The sequence below is a fragment of the Xenopus tropicalis genome, chromosome 9, assembly GCF_000004195.4.
Source record: "Xenopus tropicalis strain Nigerian chromosome 9, UCB_Xtro_10.0, whole genome shotgun sequence".
Lineage (NCBI taxonomy): Eukaryota > Metazoa > Chordata > Amphibia > Anura > Pipidae > Xenopus > Xenopus tropicalis.
Genome location: NC_030685.2, coordinates 82,320,769 through 82,340,340, shown reverse-complemented (window position 1 = coordinate 82,340,340; position 19,572 = coordinate 82,320,769). Strand labels below are relative to the sequence as shown.

Genomic DNA, 19,572 nt, shown 5'->3' with positions numbered 1-19,572 from the left:
GCGCCGTGGTCGGAGTGCGGCGCTGGAGGTGACGTCACGCGTCCCCTCTGGCTGTGGCGCTGTTCGCAGTGAGAGAGAGGTTCGGCTGATTCCAAGGTTCCCGCCAAATTGGTGCTTGCGTGACAGTCGGCGCTCTGAGAGAACTGGAAGGAGAGCAAGGAGAACCAGAGAAGGTGAGGGACGGGGGGCCGCCGGGAAAAGCATACAATCACAGTGACAGGAATGCGGTTTGCGGGCTATTTCTCTTGTCTTTTATCGCTTTCTGTGTGTCAATCCGACCAAGTACCCGGCGCTCTCCCTGTATTCTAGTCAGCCTGCCGCCCTCCCGCTGCTGTTCCACCGGCTCTAGTACCATTCCAAGCAAGTAGGCCGGCAGCGAACGGAGGGCCACCACTTACCCCGAAAAAGGTGAAAAAAAACTATTGGATGTATCTGGGCGATTTAGTTCTACCAGTGAAGCCTCCCATGTGAAAGCGTGTTATGGGTACAGGTATAGGACCCATTATCCAGAAAGCTCCGAATTGCGGAAAGGCTGTCTCCCATATACTCCATTTTAATCAAATAATTTACATTTTTAAAATTGATTTCCTTTTTTCTCTGTAATAATAAAACAGTACCTGTACTTGATCCCAACTAAGATATAATTACCCCTTATTGGGGCAGAACAGCCCTATTGGGTTTATTTAATGGTTAAATGATTCCCTTTTCTCTGTAATAATAAAACAGTACCTGTACTTGATCCCAACTAAGATATAATTACCCCTTATTGGGGGCAGAACAGTCCTATTGGGTTTATTTCATGGTTAAATGATTCCCTTTTCTCTGTAATAATAAAACAGTACCTGTACTTGATCCCAACTAAGATATAATTACCCCTTATTGGGGGCAGAACAGCCCTATTGGGTTTATTTCATGGTTAAATGATTTCCTTTTCTCTGTAATAATAAAACAGTACCTGTACTTGATCCCAACTAAGATATAATTACCCCTTATTGGGGCAGAACAGCCCTATTGGGTTTATTTAATGGTTAAATGATTACCTTTTCTCTGTAATAATAAAACAGTACCTGTAATTGATCCCAACTAAGATATAATTACCCCTTATTGGGGGCAGAACAGTCCTATTGGGTTCATTTAATTGTTTTACTAATTTTTTAGTAGACTTATGGAGATCCAAATTACGGAAAGACCCCTTATCCATGGTGTTATGGGAACTCCACCTAAAACCGATTTATTATCACAGACCTTAGCTACACTATTTCAGTGGTTTTAATTTTTGTAACTCTAATTGCTTTTGAAAGTGATGATTGGCTGCTTATGTTCTCTGCGCTGCTGTTTCTGACTCCTGAAAGAGCGCCAGCTGCTCAGCAGCTTTGGAAGATATTGTTTCAGGAGTCAGAACCAAAGATCAGAACAAATGCTTCCCCTTTAATTGCTTGTGCATAATGGTTCAGAGACTGCACCTGAGGATACCTTCAGTTTGTGCCCCTCCCAGTTTAGGAACCACATAGGTGCAGTCTGGCCTCCCTTCCCATGGAATGATCAGTTGGCTTTGCTTAAAGTTTAGGTTCTGTTATGTGCATTAAGCTGGCAATATACGCATTAATATAATCGTATGAAACATACAAACTTTTTTTTTGATATCTTAACGTTCGTCGGCAGAAGACTAAAATCTGAATGTGTATGGCTGGCTTTAGGGTGAAGACACACAGAGCTACTAGTAGCAGTTACTTGTGATGGCTACTAAAGTAGACAATGCTGATTATTTACTGATAAATGATTTTATTGCGTTGGAGCTACTTGTCATGGCTACTAAAACAGACAATGCTGATTATTTAATGATAACTGTCTCTATGTGTGTCTTAGGAGAGGCAATTCTCAGTATTGTCTATGGTAGGGGATTTTCTGGAGTTTAGAAGCTGTTATTAGGTAGTTCTGTGTGTCTTCACCCTTAAGGCCCCCATACACGGGCCGATAGAAGCTGCCGATATCGGTCCCTTGGACTGACTCGACAGCTAATCGGCCCGTGTATGGGCAGAAACGAGCGGCCTGGCCGACCGATATCTGGCCTGAAATTGGCCAGATATCGATCGCCAAGTTAGAAAATCCAGTCGGATCGGGGACCGCATCGGCTCGTTGATGCGGTCCCCGAACCGACTGCCCCATGTCCGCAAATGTAATCCGATCGTTTGGCCCCAGGGCCAAATCGTAACGGCTACGAAAAAGTCGCGACAATTCGCGCAAGTCGTAAAGGCTATGAAAAAGTCGTAACGGCGACGAAAAAATAAAAAAAAATACAAAAAGACGCAAAATGTTCGTTTTCCAATCGGAATTCGGATTCGTGGGTTAGTAAATCAGCCCCTTAGTCTGCTTTGCACCACTATAAATCTGCTAAGCTCAATAAAGGTAGTCATACGCTAAGATCCGTTCGCTTGGCGAGGATTAGCCTACTACAAGTTTGAAGGTGTAAGCTTAGCTCTAATTGGTGGCTGTGAGAACATTTACTGGAGCAGCTTGCTGCCTATGTTGGACCAAGTATCCTAATTCTAACACACAGCTAGTGTATTTATAAAAATGATGCAGTATTGTAGCACACTTTCAAAAACCACAGCTTGGTTTTTATCATGCCTGCCCATTGAAAAAATACCCCTAGGAATGTGTCAATATTAGTTAAGGCACCAATATCTTTCTGCCTTATAAGCTGAAAGATGCTGCTTCCTCAGCTCATCTGGTAAAACTGACAGGTTCCTAAGAAAATCCATAGGACCAGGTCGGTATCATTTTAAGAAACCTGCCACAGTAAAGTTATTGCCATTTAGGAAGACAATATTGTTTTTAAAATGTATATCAGCTAGTTCTGAACCTTCTGGGCCAAAATGCAGTGTTTGTACAAATTGGCCATTTGCTTTTTAGTTCTGCTAAAAATCATGAAAGGCAACCATAACCTCTTGTGAGGGTGGGTGCCAATTTGTTAGATACCCCCCGCGACTTTTATATGTTGCAGGCCATCGCTATCTTGACCCTTTTTTCTGCTATATGCCCTTATGTGCTCACTCTGGGGGCAAAAAATACATGTAATAAACTGTCATAATGCATGCTAGTTTCTATGGCTCGTAATTAAAGTTGGCAATGAAAATGTCTTTCCCAGTTCAGTATCAGCGTTCTTTATTCTAACAGGCTTTTTTTCCCCCCTCTTATTAGCATTTATAGTGTGTTTAAATGAAAGATGGCTCTGCATAGCCTGCACGGGCCGATCCGAATCCACTGTCTCAAAGTCGGAACATCAAAATGGAAGGAGGGCTGTTGTGAAGTTATCGAGAAGGATAACAAATATTGCTTGGTTGTGAATTATAATGCAGGTGGCATGCCAACAAGGTTTCAGGTAAAAAAAAAAAAAAAAAAAAACATAAACGTTTTTTGCATTTGTTCAGTTGTATAATCATTAATCTGTTTGGTAAAGGGAAACTTTAGCCAGTGCTGGACTGGTAAAATTAAATGGGTAGTTTACCATTAAAGGTTTACCTATGTTATACAGTCTTCTATCCCTAGCAACTTTTTATTTGGTCTTCATTTTTTATGTTTTATAGTTTTTCAGTTATATATATGCCACTGCCTTGTTACTAGGGTTATGCATTGGACCGTAGCAACTAGGTAGCTGGTGAAGTTCCGAACCGGAGAGCTGCTGAACGAAGAGCTGAATAATTCAAATGCCACAAAAATAAATGCCTTTTTCAAACTTACTCAATTGTCTACAGCTTAGTAAAGGTCATTTAAAGAATTGCTGAAATTTGTTATCAGTGCAAACTGGCATATACAGATGAATGGCACTAAAACTGATTTATCTGGCCTATGAAACAGGATATTCTATATAAAAGTAGTTTACCAGTAGATAAGGGAACCCCACATGTTCTATAATGTGGTAAATCACCAAATCTAGGATTCAACCGAGTCCTTTGTGTTGCTTGGTGTCAAGTTCTGAATAAATACAAAGTAAAGTTGCATTAAGGATTTCATAGAGTTCAGTGTCAGAGATCCGAGGATGGAGGTCCCTGCCCTGTAGAGCTTAAAATCTAAATGCATATTTGAAATTTTTCTCAAAAAATCCTTTTGTGTTTGGTTCCGTATTTGTGCATCACTGATAACGAGAATTTCTTTTGCAGCTAAATCAGAATATCAAAACTATTGTTGTGAAACCCAATGGGGGTACACAGAGCCGGTTTATGCTGACACTGAAGGATGCAAGTTCCCTTACCATAGATAAGGTTCCGCTGAAAGACGCAGAGAATTTAAAACACTTTTTGGAAAGTCTTGATAAAGCAACTATCGGTAAGGACATTTTCAAATTACCATAAGAACTAAATTGCCAAGATATTGAAGCAGCCTTTGAAGTTGTAGTTTGATAAGCTAACTTTTTTTTTTTTTATTTTGTTAGTAAAATCTAATCAAGGATCAGGGAGCTTTAGTGGCGTTTTGGGAAACAGAAGCACCCAAATAGAAGCAAACAGACCACTGCTTAACAAGACACAGGTTTGCAAATTTATTTTTTCCTGTGGGCATAGATAAGGTCAAGTTATACCCCTCCGTATGTGAGCTGACTGTGTATTTTATATGTTTTTCTTTATGATTTTTAGACTCCATCAAAGAGGGTCAGCTTTGACGGTAAGGATGAGACTCCTGTTAAGAAGCTATTGAGCAACACTGGGAGAGCGCCTGTAAAATCATCCCCAGGGAACACTGTGTCTTCAGGTAGAAGTGGTATAAACGTTACCCCATCTCCACCACAAAGGACCAGCATGATGGAAAGCAGGTACTGAGAAAATGATTGTCTACCAAATGGCATTGTAAAGGGGGGGAAATGACTTTTCCCATTCGGTATATTAATTGTTTCGTATAAGTATTTTGCATTTAAAGACAAAACAAGTATGCCTGTAATGGTTAATAGGAGAATATATCATGTTTTTAATTCAGTGTTATCCTTATCTTCCCTTAAATCGTGACTCGCATTAGCTCTGTTGCCTAAGAAATAGAAGGTAAAAAAAATACTGTTTGTCGGAAACTCTCTTAAATTCATTGACAACCGTTCTCAGTTGCTTGCCTTTTAAAACTTGCAGAAGTTTTATTCACTTCCTTCATATGGAATTAGGTCAGCCCTGCATCTTCGGTGAGGAACTTGCACAGTACTTCCCAAGAGACTTGTGCATGTACACATTTATATTTTGGCTGTTTTTTTTTTTTACATCAGCAATGATTTGCATGTGACATGGGTAGCCCTTGTGTCGTGGCTGACCTTATAACCACTACTGGATTGGAACTAAGCAGAATTTGTTCAGAATGTCCTCAATCTTTTAAATAAATGAACTAATGCTGACTGTAATATATACAGACTGTGGGGGCATTCACTTTGAACAATATTAAAGTAGTGTTGCATGATGGGAGAGTGTTGCCCCTCTAACTTTTATCAGAAAGGCAAGATAAGGTGTGTGTGGGGTTTACCAAAAACTGTGTTTTTCACTCACAGGAGTGAAAAAAGAAAACGAATACAGACTCCAAGCCCAGAAATAGTGGAAGATTACCCCAAAGAGAATGATTCATCGACGTATGTTTTGGGCTCATAATTTTCATCCAGTGGGTCCAGGGTGGCTTGGAGTTTCTGCTTTAATTATGCTTGGCTTTATGGCTGTGTCAGTGTTTTGTTACTAATAATAATTCTCCTTCCTGAGTTAGGAATTTTATGTTTGAGAAAAAAAGGTAGATAATAATAGTGTTTCCATAGCAATTAAAATGACTGGCCAGCCATAAAACAGCAGTACAATACAAAACTTGGGTGTCTATCTGGCACATTGAGACTTGGTTAGGGTTTCAGTCCACAGCCATAGAGTGATGCATGTCTAATGCAGGCTTTAAGCATACACCTAGCAGAAAAAAAAATGCCATGCAGGGACACTGCAATCCACTATAGATTCACTGTATCACACAGGGCCGCTGTTAAATCAATTTCCATTTCCCTGCCTGGCACAAAAATAGGAAATCTTGTACTTAGATTTTACTCATCAAACAGCTGTTTTAGCGTAAGGAAATGTTATAACCATGTCAGTACATTGCTGTGTAAATGTTACATCGTCAAGCCTGCCAATACACAAAGTCCATACTAAGCATGTGTTTCATCCAGGGGTTTTGTTTGCATGAATATTCTGTTCTCACCTACCATTACTTGTTGGCCTTGCACTATTCACCATTCATTATATGCATGCTTGTCTGTGGGCCCTTCAATAGCCTCACAATGAGTTTTATTTTTCTACATTTATGTAGCACAAACAAAGCGTTGTCGGATACTGGACGCAGATTTTTAAATAGCAGCCGTGAGAAACAGTTAAGCCTAAAACAGACAGAGGAAAACAGGCAAGGTAAGAGAGCTTTATGTATTATGCATTAGGAGAAGTGTTGTGGACAACTGGAAGATATTTAGCTGGTATAGTTATGTGTTTAGCTAGGAACATAACACTTGAATAATGTTAATGATTGTTAATGGGTTCTAATGACTTGGCAAGTAAAAAGAGGTTTTAAAGCCATTAATCATTATGGTTCTGAGAAGTATTTGGGTGGCTTTCTTGTCAAACACGCTCAACAAAATTCAGAAAAAATATTTTCAAAAAAAATGGCAAACGCAAACTTAACATTAAATGGCATATAAAAATTTTGAGGACTACTTTATTCAAGAGATTACAAAAAGAAATTATATCAAAAGAGAAATTTTAATGGGAAAAAAAATCAAGCCTTGAGCTGCCTGTGGGTCTGTTTAACACTTTGGTACACAAATTGGATATGTTTACACTGGGTCTGCTAAAGCTACAATTATGGTGCATAACTGAGTAATTTTTATTCTAAGATTTTTTAATGATTATATTGTGGTAATAGCCAGTGTAAGATCTAGAAAACGTTATTGGGGGAATATAAAGTTATGTCCATAAAATACATTGTGTCGCTTAGTTTACAGCATGACCTTTCTTGTGCCTGGTTTTAAAGATCATACTTTAGCTCAGAAACATGTTCTTTTTTTCAGGATTAATGCCATTGCAGTCATCATCTTTTTATAGTAGCAGACTGACTCCAAAAGAATTTACCACATCAAATACATACCCAGACAGGTGAGAATTAAGTTTATTTACTTTTGTGTTCCTCTTTCTATTGGTGGTCTAAAATGGTCTATATATGCCCATGTAAAAAAAAAAAACTGGCCGATTGCAAGCACAGTGCTCCAGTCCTGCTGTTTGTGAACTGGTGCCATTCGTTTTTGAAATCAAAATGAATACACAGGGCTCCTGCAGTGTTTGTGCTATGGCAGGCACCACAGGCATCCTTTAGTGGACAGAACAGTAGGCTCAACAGTCTCAACCATACTTTAGCTCAGAGCATCCTCTGTTCTGCCCACTTGAGGCTGCTACTGTGGTGGAATTTTCAGTTTTTCTACAGTATGATGACCACTAATGGAAGGTGGTTAGGTACACTAACAGCAGCAGAAATAATTGGGTCTGTTTGGGAGACTGTGCTAGGGGGCACCCTTTTTAAATGGAGGAAAGATAGATTTGAGTATAGGGGTCTGCAGTTGCTTTAATTGCTAAAATCCGCATACCAAGCCTATTGAGTAACTGATGGTGGTTCTGCATGATTAATTGCTGAGTCCTCTATACACCACAAGTCTAAATACATGCTTTTGAAATCAAAAACAGAAAAAATGAGTAACCTGCCTTCATTACGACATCTTTTACGCAGGTCATCTGCATCCAGTCAGCCCCCACCTGCCAAAAGAAGCTTGGTCCTACCGTCACAGCCCAGTCCTCTGTCTGTCAAAAAACTGAAACCCAATCAAGACTACCCCGGCTGGAACAAACAAAGGGTACTTTCAACTCATCCTCAGCCACAGCAGTTGCAAGGGTAGGTTCTTTCTGCTCTGTTATAATCCAAGTGCCTTTATTTTCCACCTTTTATCAAGATTTTGGAACAGGTGTAAACTGTTTTAAGAAATGATGTCAACACAAGCATATCAATAAACTCATTCATCCTGGGCATTCTGTGTAGGTGCAAAAACATTAGCCCTTAACTTCTACATTAGTTTGCAGTTCAGTGGTCTAGTGGCTTCTGTGTGACAATTGTCTGTGACATATAGTTATCATATTTACACATTCTCATACTTTTCTATATTGATCTCACTTTCTCCACAGTTTTTCCAATCTGGGAAATACCTGCTATATGAATGCCATTTTGCAGTCCCTCTTTTCCCTGCAACCGTTTGCCCATGATTTGCTGAAGCAGGGAATTCCCTATAGGAAAATTCCAACAAATGCATTAATCAGGTACAGTACTTTCTCCAGTACCAAAAGCTGCATGATTTATTTCACTATGCCCAAAACTGAACGATTATCGGGCTAAGTATGTTGCCTGTATGAGCACATAAATAGATTATGTAGAGATCTGTGGTGCATCTGCGTCTGGAATTAAAATTCCCATTTTCCGTTGGGGATGCCAGTGTATAGTTCCGAAGGCTGTTCAGACTGCAAATCGCTGCTTTTCTAAGGGCATGTTTTCTACTTTAGACGCTTTGCTCATCTACTAGCAAAAAAAGACATCTGCAGCCCTGAGGTAAAGAAAGATCTTCTGAAGAAAGTAAAGAGTGCCATATCTGCAACAGCAGAGAGGTTCTCCGGGTATATGCAGAATGTAAGTATATTATGTTTTGGGTTGACATGTCCTTAAATTTTAACTGTAAGAAGAAGTTGATTGCTTGTGGGAGAGAACCAGTTGTGTGTCTGAACTGGTTGCTCATTTGCTAAGTGTTAACACTTAGACTAGAGTGTATGAGCACATGTTAAGGGGGCCCTGGATATATTTGGAGGCCTAAGGGGAGAAGTTGGAGGGGGCAGAGCAAAAAAGTCCAAAGACCCCTGATTAAAGCATAAGTACTTGGCGGTAAAACCTGGCACTTTCTACTCCTTTGATAAATGTGTCCAGTTTTTGGCTGTGTTGGGTTCAAATGAGCCAAGTCCTCCCAGAGTTGCAGATCATTAAAATCATGTTGGATATCTGTTATTTAACTTATTTCAAAATGTCTTTCTTTCAAATGTTTAATAAGCTTTCCATTGTGTCTAAATGAATTGTCTTTAGGATGCCCATGAATTTCTGAGCCAGTGCCTTGATCAGTTGAAGGAGGACATGGGGAAGCTGAACAAAACATGGAAGACCGAACTGTCCTCTGGAGATGATGTTCCTGGTGTAAAAGCAAACGATGATCTGTCCACTCGTATATATACCTGTCCTGTTACCTGCAATTTTGAATTTGAAGTGCAGCATTCAATCATCTGTAAAATGTAAGCCGAACCATGTCTGTTTCACCTCTAAAATATTCTATTACATGGTGGGAAGAGGTCAAGCCTGTTTAATCTTTACCTTTTGAATAATTCCACTTCATCCTGATGGAAGGTTTCAGGGGGAATTTAAGATTTAAGCAGAGAAGGTAGCAGAGGAGTAAAGTGGTATTTATAATGTAGGCCTAAAAGAGGGCAGAACTGCACATGTTGCAGATGTACATATAGAAATATCGGATGTTTTGGGTCCATTTTTTTCATTTAAAGAATGCACTTTACTGGTTACTGGTTTATTCTGAATCTGTAGAGTAACAGGCAGAACTTGTGCATAAAAAAGGTATGCAGTCACACTCTTGCTCAATGCTGCTTTCCCTTTAAATATACAATGTTAATGGAATCTGTATTGCTGCTTTCTTAGTTGCGGTGAAACTGTTAACAAGCGGGAACAATTTAATGATCTCTCAATTGACCTTCCGAGAAGAAAGAAACCATCGCCTTCCCGGTCAATCCAAGATTCTTTAGACCTCTTTTTCAGGGTATGTTTGTTGAAGCTATTTTGCATTGCTTTATTTTTTAAAGCTCTTCATACATGCATACTAGTACAGAATATTTAGTAGCATTAATTGGGCTACTGTATTGATAACAGCCTTCGTCACAGTCAACACTTTGATTTTTCCAAATATCTAATTCATTTTTTTAATTTATATACAGTTAGAAGACCTTGAATACGCGTGTGAGAAATGTAGTGGGAAGTCAGCAACAGTAATGCACAAATTTAGCAGGCTACCAAGGCAAGTGTTGTGCTCTCTAAACATGGTGAAATGTTTTGTACTGTTTAGCATTTGTGCCTATGGCATAAACTGATTGACTGCAAGCTAGCATCAACTTATCAGCCTCTTCTTGTTCAGTTCTGTTTAAAGTATTCTGTGGAACTATGGTTAAAACAAAGGATGAATGTAAAATTATTTTTTGTGCAGGGAAATTCTTGTGCTGGCAGTTTCATAGTATATCAGAACTAGTCACAAAAATCTGAGCTGTCCTTCCAAAATTTGTTATAGGCTTTTTCAGAGATGGCAGTATTCAGCAGGACAACTACTCCACTTGCTCAAAGCCAGCACATCTTAACCTCCTTCATACAAAAAAAAAATCTCTTGAGGGTATCTTTTTTTGCTTTTACATGTGCTCTAGGTATTAGGAAAATGCATTTGCTTTGGTTAATTCAATTCTATTTGTCTGTTTATATTTAACCAGGATTCTTATACTGCACCTGAAACGATACAGTTTCAATGTGATTCTATCTCTTAATAACAAAGTGGGTCAGCAAGTTGTCATCCCTCGCTATCTTACCTTGTCGTCGCACTGTACAGAAAGCACACGGACCCCCTTGTCCCTTGGCTGGAATGCACAAACTGCATTGTAAGTATGCTTGGTAAAAACCTACTGTACTATATAACTGGTATATACAGTGTGCCGTTGACATAAAAGTAAGCACACATTTTTTGTCTGGGACCAATAAGCTCAAGTTTAACATGCTACAACCCATCATTACTTAGGTGCAGAACTAATTTTGGTCAGGATTAGACTAGTGGCAGGAGAACTGCCCACTGATTTTTTGATACCCACTCTGCTGGTTGTTGCTTGTAACTTTTACATTTGCAGAGGTGTTTAAGCATTGATGAGAGCTGCAGTACTCAGAAGGTTATAACCAGAAAAAAAGACACAATCAGCCTTTCATTTTATGAAAAATACATAAATGTTACCATGGACATGGGCATGTCGGTCTCTTTTTCACATTTTATTTTTCTGTAGTTGACAGAATTTTCCCTTACTGTTTTCAACCTTAGGAATGCACGGCCGTTAAAATTGTCACAGATGGTAAATTCTTGCACAATGAGCACTTCAACACCTCTTAGGTATGTTTGTCTCCAAATATTTCTGTATAGGCTAGTAGCCCAAAGGCAATCATGACTGTCTTCAATCTTTGTGTCCTTGAACTCAGATTTAAGCATTTACTTTAGCCACCAAAATAAAGATGTAAAGTTTTCCACAGACCTGGTAACCCAAGACAGCTAATTAGGAGGTAGCGTTTACCAGTTTTTTGCCATTTGGAAGCAAACATCCGATTGATAAGCAGACCAAAGCAAAACTGTATGACTTGTATTACATTGCCTCATTGAAGAATAGAATAGGTAGAATAGAATTGTTTTGTTAAATTCTCTATATAGAATTGCATTTGAGTTACCTTAAGGTTAAAAAGGAATGGCTTCCCTTGAGGCCTCAGTTTGGTCTGCACTAATTGTGCCCCCTATTCTAAATAGAGAACAGGGATTCTTTCCTTTTGGGTTTGGTCCAAAAAAAGGGTCTACGGTCTGTTCGTCGGTCTCGATGATCCTTTGTAATGCAATAAAATTTCTTCCTAATAATATTTAATATATTGAACTTTATATCTGATTTTAAACCAGTTACATGGACACATAGAAGGGGGAAAGGCTGCTGAAGGCAACAGAAATATTGGGCACCTTTAATAGTGAACATGAATTAAGCAAAAGCTTATTTAAATGTGTATTTCTGTTTAGAAAGCAGATGTTTAAAGCTGCAAACAGTTTGCCTGTATGTCTGGATTCCGAAAGTGACGACGAGCAAATCAAGCGATGCGTCTCACATAGTCAAAGGATTTGTGACATGGAGTTGAAAGAACAGCAGTGTGAAGACAAAGATAAGGTGAGAGCCTCAATTTTAAGTCACACACACAAACGATGCCTTTATCCAGTCCTGCCTAAACTACTACTGCCTTTTACTAACTGGCTTCTCAGATTCCCACTTCTGTGCTGGTTGAATCATATTGCTCTTTCCTGTGTGAAAAACAGTCTCTCTATTATATCTCTAATTTTATAAAAGTCTTGAGTTCAGAGTCATTGTTACTGGTGTAGCAGAGCTTTTCTGATTTGTAAATGTAAATTTTTTTTTTTTCCATTCCCAAATGTTTGAATTCCCTGTTGGCTAAGAAGGAGGCCAGTAAATGCTTAGAGACAGGAGATGCATGCTTTGATGAAATGAATGACGACGAGTTAGTGGCAGCGGTGTTGGAAATGAGCAAGAAGGAAACGTCCTTGTCTGAAAGCCACGATGATGAAGATAAGCTCTCCAGTAGCCCAGACACAGGCTTCGGAGGAGATGACGATGTACAGGAAATTGCTGAAAACCATGAGCCTATGGAAGAGGAAAGAGTAAAAACTGCAAAAGAAATGGGTATGTATCGGATAACTGGAAAAACCCTAATTTTGTTGGCAGTTCTGAATAATATATGGTGCTGGTTTCACTTTACAATTTGCAGCCCAATCTGTAAAAATTACACCTTTATTGGAGCTTCCTATAGATCCTATCTGTTCTCCGTGTTCAAATGAAGGGTTTGGTGTGTTCTAATGGTCCCTGCCAGAAGCACCGTAGGAGGGGGATAGCCAATCACAGCCCTGCAGTCACATAATCAAAGACAGGCATCAGTTCCCTATCAAGTCAGCCTAGCTGCTGATTGGTTCCTATCCTACAGTGCAGTGTGCTGAGCGCCTCCCTGCACATCCAGAGAATTCAGCCAGCAGGAAGTGGAACAGATGGGCGGGACTAGTGGGGTTTTGGTGGAATTTCTCAATAAATCGGTCCGAAACACAACATTTTAAAGCACAATCTTTCTATATCTAGAGGAGTATACTCCACTGGTACATTCTTAATTTTTATAGGATATGTCTCCTTTAAACAAAAGCCTGAGATATGGATAAGAGAGGGACTGAATAGAAAGAGGAAATAAGAAGTAACAATAATAATGGAATGGAAACCTCTCGGAGCTAACTGGGTGTGTGAGCCACATTTTTAAGAAAGATTTAGAAGAGGCAAATAATTTAAAAACTATATAAAAGACTAATTGCAAAGTTGCTAGAAATAGTACAGTTCTATACCTTCATAAAACTTGACCAGTCCAGAATAATTAAATAAACTCCATAATGCATATACCAGTCTATTTTGACCAATTTTGCCTAAAATAGACTCTTTATTAGATGGCCTTGCTGTAATTTTGAGCTTTCTTAATATTAGGTTTCTGGATAACAGATCCCTTTACTGTGCTTCTGTTTCCCAATAGTAATAGGCTTGTGTCATCCTTTTAAAGAGATACACTTTCCAGTAATATATATGAATAGTTGTCGTATGCTCTCAATCTTTGTTCCTCTACAGTGCATCTGAATATTTTGTATTTGTAATGCCCCTGTAATCTCTGCAACATATTGGAACCTTACTCTCAGTAATTGCCTTTTGCTTAATCTAGGTGTGCTTCAGTATAGTGACATGGCAAAGGATTTTGATGAGAATAAAGAAAACAAGACCCCAGAAGCTTCCCAGAATGATGTGGACTGGCTTCAGTACGACCTGGAGAGGGAGCGTGAGGAGCAAGAGTTGCAACAGGCACTGGCACAGTCACTTCAGGAGCAGGTTATACTTCTATTTTCAGTTCTCTTTCAAACTGTAACCTTCTGGATTTTCTCTGTGTAAATAATAGGCAAATAGTCCATCCTGCATGCAAGACAAGAAAGCCAACCCCAGACCATTTATAATAAGCTGCAACAGGTAGTATAAGAAATGAGGGTGTCTTAGATTTCTGGAGACAAAGGATTAAGTTCTAACCTTCAGTTCTGATGGGTTTATCTTTGTTGGTTGTGCATTCTGTTCATACCTCTATGCACTTAGTGATCAGATTCCCCAGAATGCTCCACTTTGGGTTTGCCTAGTATGGCAATATTGGTTTTGCCCATCTGCCATAACAGAGAATCTGCCACCCAAAAAAAAATAAGATCACTTTCCTTGCTTGCAGTTTTAGCTTTAAATAGGCCCTTGGGTAGTTTATAGAAACTAGTGGTTATGTTACAGTGGGAAAGAGTGTATTACACATATGTAATGGCTGGGGTCTTCTTCTAAATCATCACAGGAAGCTCGAGAAATGAAGGAAGATGATGACCTCAAGAGGGCTACAGAGCTGAGCTTGCAAGGTAACGGGATTGTTTGTCATGTTAACTTGGGAGAGGAAAAGGTAATAGACTATCAAATCATAATTGTAACCTCCTCTTTCTTCCACTGGGAATCAGAGTTCAACAATACCTTAATGGATGGAATGGTTTCTGATGAAGATTCTGGGAATGAAGAGGTTCTTGATATGGAATATTCAGAGGCAGAGACTGAGGAGTTAAAGAAAAATGCGGAGGTACAGCTCTGATTTGACCTTTACCCAAGCCATTTTTGTTTGTTTCATAACCAACATATTCATGGCAAGCCTTGATTCCTTGCTAAATGTATTTGCCCTTATAAAACATGTGGAATGAAGTATTAAACACTGCATTAAAGGGGCATTCTCAAAAAGAAAGTCAGTGTGAATAGGTTCCCGTTGTATAATAAGTCTGGCTTTGTTCTTTATTGTTTTCCCTTCAAGCTGTAAATTGGATAGTTTCTAAAATCGTCTTACTGATAGTCTTACTGACTAAACAGGCATATCGACTTTCAATAACATGGGTGCATTGCAGCTTTTATGCCACTGAACTGTATTTTGAAAATCCTAAATGAAGTTCTTAAGTAATAACACTGCTGTGTATAATTCCCCTCTCATACAGACAGGAGACCTTCCACATTCATATAGACTCATCAGTGTGGTCAGCCATATTGGAAGCTCCTCTTCTTCAGGTAGGATAAGCTTTCCTTCTTATGAATGGAGCCTACATTATAAAGTATATGGTTTACATATAAAATATGAAACTGTTTGTGCTGCTTTTACAGGTCATTATATCAGCGATGTGTACGATGTCCGAAAGCAAGCTTGGTTTACCTACAACGACCTAGAAGTATCTAGGACCCAAGAGACCACTGTGCAGAGTGACCGAGACAGAAGTGGCTACATTTTCTTTTACATGCACAAGTTAGTGATTACAGTTTTCCATCAAGTTTGTGGTTTTATTTTATTGCTGTAACACAAGAGAATCTTCAAAACAGGGTCTGGGGTATCGCTGCATAAGAATTGCTGTTTGGTTATTAAGGATTAACCCTTCAGCCTGGGACTGATTTCCAGCACTTTTTTTTAAAAGATTCACATTTTGATATAAATAGGCCTACAGACATATTCTGTCAGCTAATTGCCCACCTATAGAAAAACATTAGACAGCGCTGCCCTAAAGCAACACGCTGTTCCCTGCTGGTACAAGCGTGCCATTGCTATACTATGAGTGGATTTTTTCACAAATTAGTCACCCTGCTGTTGGTCTGTAATGGTCTAACCTGCATCATAATAGATGGTAGAGGAACTTATCAGTGGTGAGATGCAGTGTTTCACACAAATGCACACAACAAATTGTGGTGCACCCAAAGAATTTTGTGTGAGAATCCTGACCTAAGCACACTGTTCTTAAGAATGCACACACACATTTAAAATGTGCGTACAAAGGGAATTCTTTTGCACACGTAGCTGAGAAGGAATTGGAGGGAAAGTTGGTCAGATGCATCCCTGCCTAACAGGCTGGTTTGTTGGCATTCAATAAATGTGCCTATAAGCTGCCAACTCGATCCTGAGAGACTGCTGTTGGCCCATGAATGGCCAGGTACACCCCTTGCTTTGTAACCACAACATATAAATGTATATGCAGCAGATCACTTTCCACAGGCGTGTCATTGTTCTAAACCTCTTAACTAATATACCTCTCATATGTTTCAGAGATGTATTTGATGAACTTGTAGAAGAAGCAAAGAAATCCCAGCCTGCCTCCACCGAACTTAACCGGCCGATCAGACCACCTCTGTGACAATGACAGAGATCTGTATCTCTACATTTGCACAAACTGTCGATCCTCCTGGGTTCGTTTGGTTATGAAAGGACATTACCTTCTGCGGCCATTTTAAACCACTTGACCATTTAGGTCCTAATGGAGAATGTTACAAGCCCTTTACTTGCCAGCGCTGTGGCGACTATGAGATGTACTGAGACCACAGCACACACCTTGAAAACTGACTTCAAAGTGCTTAGTTTGCAGTCAGGATGGCTATAGAAAGGACCTCCAGCACTGAATATTTACTTAGACCTGGGCTTTTCTTATTGGTCTTTACAGCAATAAGACTCTCCGAAATGCCTCAAGTACCTTCCATCTAAAGGCATTGCTCTGACACTACACTGTTATGGCACCACAGCCATATTAAATAGAGGCTGTTTATGTTTGTTAATGACTGCGCTTGTTTGTGCCACAGTCCGATGATAGCGCTCACGCTGTTCCATGAATTATCGATGTTGCAGTCAGATGGATTTTATGAACGCTGCAGTTGAACTTTTTTTTTCTGTTTTGAAAAATGCATTTATATGATACAGATATATTCTTTTGTTATGAATTTCCAACTGGACTGTCGCTGCCAGACAGCCAACTTAAAGGTTTTCCCCACACTTGCTAAATAAAAGCAATAAGAAGGGAACATGACAAGAGTGTGTCTGCGGTGGCCTCTACGGAATTCTCTATCCTTAACTGATGAAATGAGACAATCTCCTCCGCAGGCTCATTGGCTTCCTCTTGTTTTAACCGTTTGTCTCGTGTTTAAAACCTTTAAAGTAGAGTTGTATTTTATTTAAAGAATCCGGGAATTTTATTGGGGCTTTCATATTCTACTTGTGTTTAGCACAAATTTAAAAGCAGATATTAACAGTAAAAAGAGAAATGAATCCCGTCCGTAATGGCTGCCTTAGTTATTTTCTATGAATTCACTCTCCATTGGGCAGGAATATTTGTAACGTAAAACACGAGTAGGTGTCTCTGATTGGAAATTCCTCAAGCAACCCTGTGTGTATATATTTTCCCAAAGGAATATTCTTTGCACACTGTTGCCTCAGATCTTAGAGCCCTTTCTCTTTGTAGACGTGTTTTCCCCATTTATTTGTAAATAATTGCTGTTAATGTTATGTTGCTTTTACTATGTTTTGCTATGACTCATGTTCCTTTGAGATTCCCATGATTATACTTAAATGACACACTGTTGTAGGTGTGAATAAGCGTATTGGAGTAATTCCGCTTGTTATTGAGTAGGTAATGGGGCTTATTGAATATTCTCAACGCGTAAAGGCCCCCCTCCAATGCAGTAAAAGGCTGACGTTGGAGAGTATAGAACGGTTTGGGTTAGGTTTAGCTTCACAGTAAGCTGCGGCTTTCCATCCCGGTTATACACTGGCTTAAGTGTGATATATTTGCACAGTGGAATTAGGCACCATTGCAGGGTCAGCCAAGACTGAGGGTAATGCACTAATGTAGGCTGCTCTGCCTACCAACCAACCAGACGCTGGCTTTCATCAAGAGCAGGAAAAACAGTTTGGTTGCTGAGGATCCCAACACAAGTTGGTGTTTCAGCATAAATATCTTTCCCATCATCTCATCTGTAAGATTCAGACACAAATGTGGTTTCCATCTTGTGTTCTTGGCCTTCCAGACACTGCCCCATTTGCCTTTAGCCCCAGCGACAGAACTCACTACGCTTTTAAAGGGGAGGTTCACCTTCCAGTTTACTTTTAGTATGTTATAGAATGGCCAATTCTAGCAACTTTTCCAATAGTCTTCATTATTTATTATCCATAGTTTTTTAATTATTTGCCACCGCCTTCTGATTTTTTTCCAGCTTTCACAATTTTATTCTTTTTATACCTTATTTTTCAACTTAGGCCCTCTCCTGTTCATATATCAGTCTCTCATTCAAACCACTCCCTGGTTGCTAAGGTAATTTAGTTCCTAGCAACCAGATAGCTGCTGAACAAAAAGTAAAAAATAACAAAAAACTACAAATAATGAAAAAATAAAGTCCAATTGCAAAGTGTCTCAGAATATTACTCTCTACATCATACTAAAAGCTAACAAAGGTGAAACAACCCCTTTAAGTATCTGTCCTGGACCTGCAAATTAGGGTGTTCAGTGTTGCCTTTCCACTAAATCATTCAGTATATAAAAGTATTAGACTTGGCCACGAGTCTTAAATGCAAAGCTTTAAATATTAAAAGGAAAGATGCACATCCCTAAGCCCTGTATTGTGCTGTGTGCATAAATGTGTTTTTCTATCTGTATTATAAGCTGGAATGGTTGAATTAGGCCAGAGAGGTCCCGGCGGAGTTTGGTGGATGCAGTATTAGTGATTCTGGCAGTACCTGAATGGACGCTAACTCTACGCTGCCCCCTGGCTATTCTGTGCCTTAACTGCGCTTAATTACAGTGTCCCAAGGAACAGGAGCTCCTGTAACAACCGTAAGTCCATTTATCTCTATTCAGGTTAGGGAGTATTTGCACAGAGCGTTCAGAACTCGCTCCAGTCGAGATCAGTGGGACACAGGGACAGTAGGGTATTGCAGCCATCCTGTTTCTTAACTCCTAATGTATGATAACTAACCGTTGGTTTAATTTTTATCCCCCAGTTTAACGTATGACCCTGAATCAGAAATATATGTGAAGGTGCATACAGATTGGTCCCAGTATCCTATTCCAGCACGGCATTGGCCAGAATATAAAGACTGCTGGTCTGGGCCTGTATAACAGTAATTCTGATCTCCCCTAGTACTACTTCCCTGCTGTGGGCCACTGCCTTTTCTATGTTTAGGCAGGACAAGGGGATCCTGGACCCCACCTAGTTGCTTCTCTTACCTGCAAAGGGAAAACCAAAGACTGTTGAAGTAAGAAGTCCCTTTACCTGCCTGATTTCTACTGCCCTTAGAGCTCAATACAATAAACAGAAAACCCTGGCTCACTTCCTAGTCAATGCACCCACCAACCATGTCCCGGGAGGTAGGAAGACTTTCTCTGTTGCACTTTGCAGTTGGGCACAGACAGACTTTCTCTCCTATTAATTGATACCATAGATTTCCTTCCCAGCATTGCCTTTCTAATGTGTTCACTTTAACCCCTTTATAAACAGGATTATTGGCAGCCAGGGGGCTGCTTCAGGTATCAAGCTTTTGTAAATTGATGCAGGGAAACTGTCCATGGTTGTAGAAATGCATTATTATGAGCTTTTATTTTAGTAATTAAATATTGAGTATTTTATTATTGAGTTTGCTCAAGCCAGTGTTTCTTGCTGCCACCAGTAACTTCCAGTTGTCCAGTCAGTGGCAAAGGCACTATTAAACATGAAATCTAGAATTATACGAATGAGTTATTGTTTCTTTGCAACCTAC

General features: G+C 39.6%; 1 protein-coding gene across 4 annotated transcripts; it reads left to right on the top strand.

Moving 5' to 3' along the window:
• Positions 1-23: 23 nt before the first annotated feature.
• Positions 24-17,420, top strand: usp37 (ubiquitin specific peptidase 37). Of its 4 annotated transcripts, none has more exons than XM_004917627.4 (24): positions 24-173; positions 3,202-3,382; positions 4,161-4,326; positions 4,433-4,527; positions 4,632-4,807; positions 5,519-5,596; positions 6,310-6,404; positions 7,061-7,145; positions 7,771-7,932; positions 8,220-8,351; positions 8,592-8,715; positions 9,160-9,362; positions 9,778-9,895; positions 10,071-10,150; positions 10,611-10,775; positions 11,204-11,272; positions 11,936-12,080; positions 12,365-12,608; positions 13,675-13,838; positions 14,332-14,392; positions 14,489-14,604; positions 15,008-15,077; positions 15,171-15,309; positions 16,099-17,420. In XM_004917627.4, the coding sequence occupies exons 2-24, from the start codon at positions 3,227-3,229 to the stop codon at positions 16,184-16,186; spliced, it is 2,931 nt and encodes a 976-aa protein (XP_004917684.1). In that variant the 5' UTR covers positions 24-173; positions 3,202-3,226; the 3' UTR covers positions 16,187-17,420. The 4 variants fall into 4 exon arrangements, with proteins under 4 accessions (XP_004917684.1, XP_004917686.1, XP_004917685.1 ...); XM_004917628.4 differs by having other exon boundaries at positions 26-173; positions 12,368-12,608; XM_002933937.4 differs by lacking the exon at positions 24-173 and adding an exon at positions 289-408.
• Positions 17,421-19,572: the final 2,152 nt, after the last annotated feature.